This window comes from Coregonus clupeaformis, chromosome 7 (genome assembly GCF_020615455.1).
Source record: "Coregonus clupeaformis isolate EN_2021a chromosome 7, ASM2061545v1, whole genome shotgun sequence".
Taxonomy (NCBI): Eukaryota; Metazoa; Chordata; class Actinopteri; order Salmoniformes; family Salmonidae; genus Coregonus; species Coregonus clupeaformis.
Genome location: NC_059198.1, coordinates 69,886,090 through 69,894,419, shown reverse-complemented (window position 1 = coordinate 69,894,419; position 8,330 = coordinate 69,886,090). Strand labels below are relative to the sequence as shown.

General features: G+C 49.8%; 1 protein-coding gene across 1 annotated transcript; it reads left to right on the top strand.

The window, feature by feature from the left end:
- Positions 1-3,954: 3,954 nt before the first annotated feature.
- On the top strand, positions 3,955-4,811 carry LOC123491289 (zinc finger protein 32-like; the record flags this gene model as incomplete). Its single annotated transcript, XM_045221567.1, has 2 exons — positions 3,955-4,001; positions 4,148-4,811. Coding segments are annotated over exons 1-2 (711 nt in total), but the record flags the coding sequence as incomplete, so codon positions are not given.
- Between the last annotated feature and the right edge of the window lie 3,519 nt (positions 4,812-8,330).

Sequence of the window (8,330 nt, the reverse complement as noted above, 5' to 3'; positions counted from 1 at the left end):
CAGCCTATAAACATGACATTATCTATTATTATAGAGCTCTGATCAGCCTATAACATGACATTATCTATTATTATAGAGCTCTGATCAGCCTATAAACATGATCTATTATTATAGAGCTCTGATCAGCCTATAACATGACATTATCTATTATAATAGATGTCACGATCGTCTAAAGAAGCGGACCAATGCGCAGCGTTGCGAGTGAACATGATGACTTTATATAATTAAAGCAACCACGAAAAACAACAAATGACGATAGTGAAGTCCAACAGACAAAATACTGAACCTGGAACAAAAACCCACAAACAAACAGTGAAACACAACAGTATATATATGGCTCCCAATCAGAGATAACGAGCCGACAGCTGACACTCGTTACCTCCGATTGGGAGTCATTGACCAATCACCACTAAACACAAACAAAATGAAACTCACCCAACCCCAACACCACCAAATGAGATACACCCTGGCTCTAACACACAGTCCTGGAGCCAGAGTGTGACAGTACCCCCCCCTAAAGGTGCGAACTCCGGGCGCACCAGCATACAGTCTAGGGGAGGGTCTGGGTGGGCGTCTGTCCACGGTGGCGGTTCTGCCCCTGGTCGTGGTCCCCATCCCACCTTAGTCACCACCCGCTTCCCTAGCCTCCTCCACATGACCACCCCCAACTAAACCCCACTGGGTTAAGGGGCGGCACCGGACTAAGGGGCAGCACCGGACTAAGGGGCAGTACCGGACTAAGGGGCAGTACCGGACTAAGGGGCAGTACCAGGCTGAATGGCGGATACTGGCTGGACGGCTCTGGTGGCTCCCGGCTGGACGGCTCTGGCGGATCCCGGCTGGACGGCTCTGGCGGATCCCGGCTGGACGGCTCTGGCGGGTCCCGGCTGGACGGCACTGGCGGGTCCCGGCTGGACGGCTCTGGCGGGTCCCGGCTGGACGGCTCTGGCGGGTCCCGGCTGGACGGCTCTGGCGGATCCCGGCTGGACGGCTCTGGCGGATCCCGGCTGGACGGCTCTGGCGGATCCCGGCTGGACGGCTCTGGCGGATCCCGCTGGACGGCTCTGGCGGATCCCGGCTGGACGGCTCTGGCGGATCCCGGCTGGACGGCTCTGGCGGATCCCGGCTGGACGGCTCTGGCGGATCCCGGCTGGACGGCTCTGGCGGATCCCCGCTGGACGGCTCTGGCGGGTCCCGGCTGGACGGCTCTGGCGGGTCCCGGCTGGACGGCACTGGCGGGTCCCGGCTGGACGGCTCTGGCGGGTCCCGCTGGACGGCTCTGGCGGATCCCCGGCTGGACGGCTCTGGCGGATCCCGGCTGGACGGCTCTGGCGGATCCCGGCTGGACGGCTCTGGCGGATCCCGGCTGGACGGCTCTGGCGGATCCCGGCTGGACGGCTCTGGCGGATCCCGGCTGGACGGCTCTGGCGGATCCCGGCTGGACGGCTCTGGCGGATCCCGGCTGGACGGCTCTGGCGGATCCCGGCTGGACGGCTCTGGCGGATCCCGGCTGGACGGCTCTGGCGGATCCCGGCTGGACGGCTCTGGCGGATCCCGGCTGGACGGCTCTGGCGGATCCCCGACTGGACGGCTCTGGCGGATCCCGGCTGGACGGCTCTGGCGGATCCCGGCTGGACGGCTCTGGCGGATCCTGGCTGGACGGCTCTGGCGGATCCTGGCTGGACGGCTCATGGCTGGCTAACGGATCTGGCTGCTCATGGCTGGCTGACGGATCTGGCTGCTCATGGCTGGCTGACGGATCTGGCTGCTCATGGCTGGCTGACGGATCTGGCTGCTCATGGCTAGCTGACGGATCTGGCTGCTCATGGCTGGCTGACGGATCTGGCTGCTCATGGCTGGCTGACGGGTCTGGCTGCTCATGGCTGGCTGACGGATCTGGCTGCTCGTGGCTGGCTGACGGATCTGGCTGCTCGCGGCTGGCTGACGGATCTGGCTGCTCGTGGCTGGCTGACGGATCTGGCTGCTCGCGGCTGGCTGACGGATCTGGCTGCTCGCGGCTGGCTGACGGATCTGGCTGCTCATGGCTGACTGACGGATCTGGCTGCTCGCGGCTGGCTGACGGATCTGGCTGCTCGTGGCTGGCTGACGGATCTGGCTGCTCGTGGCTGGCTGACGGATCTGGCTGCTCATGGCTGGCTGACGGGTCTGGCTGCTCGCGGCTGGCTGACGGATCTGGCTGCTCGTGGCTGGCTGACGGATCTGGCTGCTCGTGGCTGGCTGACGGATCTGGCTGCTCATGGCTGGGTGATGGTGCTGGCTGGGCGGCTAGCGGTGGAGGCGGACCCCAGCCTCGGATTGCAGTCATCACCTCCAGCAGGGCGGCTCCCATCCGCATGAGCCGCTCCTGCCCGTCACGAACCCGAGCCTCCAGTCCAGCATAGGCTGCGTCGGCTCCTGCTGATTCCATAGCAGGTGTATGATTCTGTCTGGCGGAAGGCTCTAGCGGCTCCGGTCTGGCGGACGGCTCTGAAGGAACAGGCCGGGCTGGGCTGGTGACGCACCCCGTAGGGATACGTGCTAGGAGCAGGAACAGGCCGGTCCGTACCGGGAACACACACCACTGGCCTTAACTGGGGATCAGGAACGGGCCGGACCGGACTGGTAACACACTTCAGTCTCTCATGCCGTGCGACAACAACTTCCCTCCCTCTACTCGCCAATGGCTCCCGTAATCCGATAGCCTTCTCTCCACATCTCCCTGTGGCAGCCTCCTGCTGCCCAGGCGCCCAAGCCATGTGCCCCCAAAAATTTTTTGGGTTGTACTCCCGGCTTCCAGCCTTGCCTCCGTGCTGCCTCCTCATATCGCCTCCTCTCGGCTTTAGCTGCCTCCAGCTCTTCACGAGGGAGGCGATATTCTCCCGGGTTGTGCCCAAGGACCCTTACCATCCAGTATCTCCTCCCATGTCCATGAATCCTTTATGGGTGGATATAAATCCTGTGTAGGTGGATCCTGTTGCCGCTTGACACGCTGCTTGGTCCTTTTATGGTGGGTTTTTCTGTCACGATCGTCTAAAGAAGCGGACCAATGCGCAGCGTTGCGAGTGAACATGATGACTTTATATAATTAAAGCAACCACGAAAAACAACAAATGACGATAGTGAAGTCCAACAGACAAAATACTGAACCTGGAACAAAAACCCACAAACAAACAGTGAAACACAACAGTATATATATGGCTCCCAATCAGAGATAACGAGCCGACAGCTGACACTCGTTACCTCCGATTGGGAGTCATTGACCAATCACCACTAAACACAAACAAAATGAAACTCACCCAACCCCAACACCACCAAATGAGATACACCCTGGCTCTAACACACAGTCCTGGAGCCAGAGTGTGACAATAGAGCTCTGCTCAGCCTATAAACTTGACATTATCTATTATTATAGAGCTCTGATCAGCCTATAAACATGACATTATCTATGATTATAGAGCTCTGATCAGCCTATAAACATGACATTATCTATTATTATAGAGCTCTGATCAGCTTATAAACATGATCTATTATTATAGAGCTCTGATCAGCCTATTAACATGACATTATCTATTATTATAGAGTGCTCAGCCTATAAATATGACATTATCTAGCCTGGCGGGTAGAGTGTTGTGCCAGTAACCGAAAGGTTGCTGTATCGAATCCCCAAGATTACAAGGTAAAAATCTGTCGTTCTGCCCCTGAGCAAGGCAGTTAACCCACTGTTCCCCGGGCGCCGATGACGTGGATGTCGATTAAGTCTCTGATTCAGAGGGGTTGGGTTAAATGCAGAAAACACATTTCAGTTGAATGCATTCAGTTGTACAACTGACTAGGTGTCCCCAGCCTATAAACATGAAAGCAAGATTAGATTTTATGTTCTACATTATTATCATTGTGATCATTATAATAATAATTATTATTATCATTATTATTATTGTTATTATTATTATTATTATGGCGGCCACCAAGTTTATATTGAATGTTCTGAAAACTGACTTCAGGTTATTGAGGAATCTAGCCTCACAGGAAGACAGTTTTATTTTATGGAGGTTTAATTCAGTTCTCTGTTTAGTATTGAACTAAATACTCTGTCTTTGGCAGGAGAGGGACCAGACTCTCACTCTGACAGCGGGAAGAGTCCTTCAGGGGAACCAGACCCAGAGACGTCCAAACCAGCGAGACCACACCACTGCTCCCACTGTGGAAAGAGTTTTAAGTGTTTAAGGAAGTTGAAAGTACATGAGAGAACGCACACAGGAGAAAACCCTTACCATTGCTCTCACTGTGGAAAGAGTTTTACCAAGTTAGGGAACCTAAAAGAGCATGAGAGGACACACTCAGGAGAAAAGCCTTTCCAATGTTCCCAGTGTGGAAAGAAGTTCACCCAGTTACGGTACCTGAAACAACATGAAGAAATACACACAGAAGATAGGAAGACATACCACTGCTCTCAGTGTGATAAGATATTTACTGGGTTAGGAAACCTGAAAATACATACGAGAATACACTCTGGAGAGAAGCCTTACCACTGTTCCCACTGTGGAAAGAGTTTTACTCAGTTAGGGAGCCTGAAAGCACATGAGAGGGGACACACAGGAGAAAAGCCTTACCACTGTTCCCATTGTGAAACGAGGTTTACCCATCGAGGGAGCCTGAAAGCGCATGAGAGAATACACACAGGAGAAAAGCCTTACCAATGTTCCCGATGTGAAAAGAGCTTTACCCGTTTAGGGAGCCTGAAAAAGCATGAGAGAATACACACAGGAGAAAAGGCTTTCCAACATACTAATACACAGGAGGAGAAGACATACCACTGCTCTCATTGTGGAAAGACATTTTCCCAGTCAGAGGACCTGAAATGACATGAGAGAATAGAGAGGCTGTGTTCTGACTTATGTTTTTGATTGAGAAATTGTGTTTTTGTTCATGCTACATGAAATCTAATTGTATGAATGAAATCATACTGAAAAATAGGTCAAATTTTTTTTCCAGCTCTAGACAAGATCATGTCTAAAATCAGATTCAACAAGTGAAAAATATATATATTATGTTGTTCACTATATAATTTGGATATTTCAAATTTTTTAATTATTAAATAGATGAATATAATTAGTATTTCTTCATTCAGATTGTCATTGGTTCTAAATTGACTCTGATTAAATAAAAGGTGAAATAAAATAAAATAAATACCATATTATTTTTGGGAAGGTTATTTGGTTCTTAAGTTCGGACATATACAGTGGGGAAAAAAAGTATTTAGTCAGCCACCAATTGTGCAAGTTCTCCCACTTAAAAAGATGAGAGAGGCCTGTAATTTTCATCATAGGTACACGTCAACTATGACAGACAAATTGAGAGAAAAAAATCCAGAAAATCACATTGTAGGATTTTTTATGTATTTATTTACAAATTATGGTGGAAAATAAGTATTTGGTCACCTACAAACAAGCAAGATTTCTGGCTCTCACAGACCTGTAACTTCTTCTTTAAGAGGCTCCTCTGTCCTCCACTCGTTACCTGTATTAATGGCACCTGTTTGAACTTGTTATCAGTATAAAAGACACCTGTCCACAACCTCAAACAGTCACACTCCAAACTCCACTATGGCCAAGACCAAAGAGCTGTCAAAGGACACCAGAAACAAAATTGTAGACCTGCACCAGGCTGGGAAGACTGAATCTGCAATAGATAAGCAGCTTGGTTTGAAGAAATCAACTGTGGGAGCAATTATTAGGAAATGGAAGACATACAAGACCACTGATAATCTCCCTCGTTCTGGGGCTCCACGCAAGATCTCACCCCGTGGGTCAAAATGATCACAAGAACGGTGAGCAAAAATCCCAGAACCACACGGGGGGACCTAGTGAATGACCTGCAGAGAGCTGGGACCAAAGTAACAAAGCCTACCATCAGTAACACACTACGCCGCCAGGGACTCAAATCCTGCAGTGCCAGACGTGTCCCCCTGCTTAAGCCAGTACATGTCCAGGCCCGTCTGAAGTTTGCTAGAGTGCATTTGGATGATCCAGAAGAGGATTGGGAGAATGTCATATGGTCAGATGAAACCAAAATATAACTTTTTGGTAAAAACTCAACTCGTCGTGTTTGGAGGACAAAGAATGCTGAGTTGCATCCAAAGAACACCATACCTACTGTGAAGCATGGGGGTGGAAACATGCTTTGGGGCTTTTTTTCCCCTTTCTTCAAAGGGACCAGGACGACTGATCCGTGTAAAGGAAAGAATGAATGGGGCCATGTATCGTGAGATTTTGAGTGAAAACCTCCTTCCATCAGCAAGGGCATTGAAGATGAAACGTGGCTGGGTCTTTCAGCATGACAATGATCCCAAACACACTGCCCGGGCAACGAAGGAGTGGCTTCGTAAGAAGCATTTCAAGGTCCTGGAGTGGCCTAGCCAGTCTCCAGATCTCAACCCCATAGAAAATCTTTGGAGGGAGTTGAACGTCTGTGTTGCCCAGCGACAGCCCCAAAACATCACTGCTCTAGAGAAGATCTGCATCGAGGAATGGACCAAAATACCAGCAACAGTGTGTGAAAACCTTGTGAAGACTTACAGAAAACGTTTGACCTGTGTCATTGCCAACAAAGGGTATATAACAAAGTATTGAGAAACTTTTGTTATTGACCAAATACTTTTTTCCCACCATAATTTGCAAATAAATTAATAAAAAATCCTACAATGTGATTTTCTGGATTTTTTTTCTCATTTTGTCTGTCATAGTTGACGTGTACCTATGATGAAAATTACAGGCCTCTCTCATCTTTTTAAGTGGGAGAACTTGCACAATTGGTGGCTGACTAAATACTTTTTTCCCCCACTGTATATGGGGCTTTGGTGACAAAATGGATGGCACTGTGATAGACTACATCCAATTTGCTGAGTAGAGTGTTGGAGGCTATTTTGTAAATGACATCGCCGAAGTCAAGGATCGGTAGGATAGTCCGTTTTACGAGGGCATGTTTGGCAGCATGAGTGAAGGAGGCTTTGTTGCGAAATAGGAAGCCGATTCTACATTTAACTTTGGATTGGAGATGCTTAATGTGAGTCTGGAAGGAGAGTTTACAGTCTAACCAGACACCTAGGAATTTGTAGTCCACATACTCTAGGTCAGACCCGTAGAGAATAGTGATTTTAATCGGGTGGGCGGGTGCCAGCAGCGTTCGATTGAAGAGCATGCATTTAGTTTTAATTGTGTTTAAGAGCAGTTGGAGGCTACGGAAGGAGTGTTGTATGGCACTGAAGCTCGTTTGGAGGTTTGTTAACACAGTGTCCAATGAAGGGCCAGATGTATACAAAATGGTGTCGTCTGCGTAGAGGTGGATCTGAGAGTCACCAGCAGCAAGAGCGACATCATTGATGTACACAGAGAAAAGAGTCAGCCCAAGAATTGAACCCTGTGGCACCCCCATAGATACTGCCATAGGTCCAGACAACAGGCCCTCCGATTTGACACATTGAACTCTATCTGAGAAGTAGTTGGTGAACCAGGCGAGGCAGTCATTTGAGAAACCAAGGCTATTTAGTCTGCCAATAAGAATGCGGTGGTTGACAGAGTCGAAAGCCTTGGCCAGGTCGATGAAGACGGCTGCACAGTACTGTCTATTATCGATCGCGGTTATAATATCGTTTAGACCTTGAGCGTGGCTGAGGTGCACCCATGACCAGCTCGGAAACCGGATTGCATAGCGGAGAAGGTACGGTGTGATTCGAAATGGTCGGTGATCTGTTTGTTAACTTAGCTTTCAAAACTTTCGAAAGGCAGGGCAGGATGGATATAGGTCTGTAACAGTTTGGATCTAGAGTGTCACCCCCTTTGAAGAGGGGGATGACCGCAGCAGCTTTCCAATCTCTGGGGATCTCAGATGATACGAAAGAGAGGTTGAACATGCTGGTGATAGGGGTTGCGACAATTTCGGCGGCTAATTTTAGAAAGAAAGGGTCCAGATTGTCTAGCCCAGCTGATTTGTAGGGGTCCAGATTTTGCAGCTCTCTGAATTTGGGTGAAGGAGAAGCGGGGGGGGCATGGGCAAGTTGCAGCGGAGGGTGCAGAGCTGGTGGCCAGGGGTAGGGGTAGCCAGGTGGAAAGCATGGCCAGCCGTAGCAAAATACTTATTGAAATTCTCGATTATCGTAGATTTATCGGTGGTGACAGGGTTTCCTAGCCTCAGTGCAGTGGGCAGCTGGGAGGAGGTGCTCTTATTCTCCATGGACTTTAGTGTCCCAAAACTTTTTGGAGTTAGTGCTACAGGACGCAAATTTCTGTTTGAAAAAGCTAGCCTTTGCTTTCCTAACTGATTGCTGTATATTG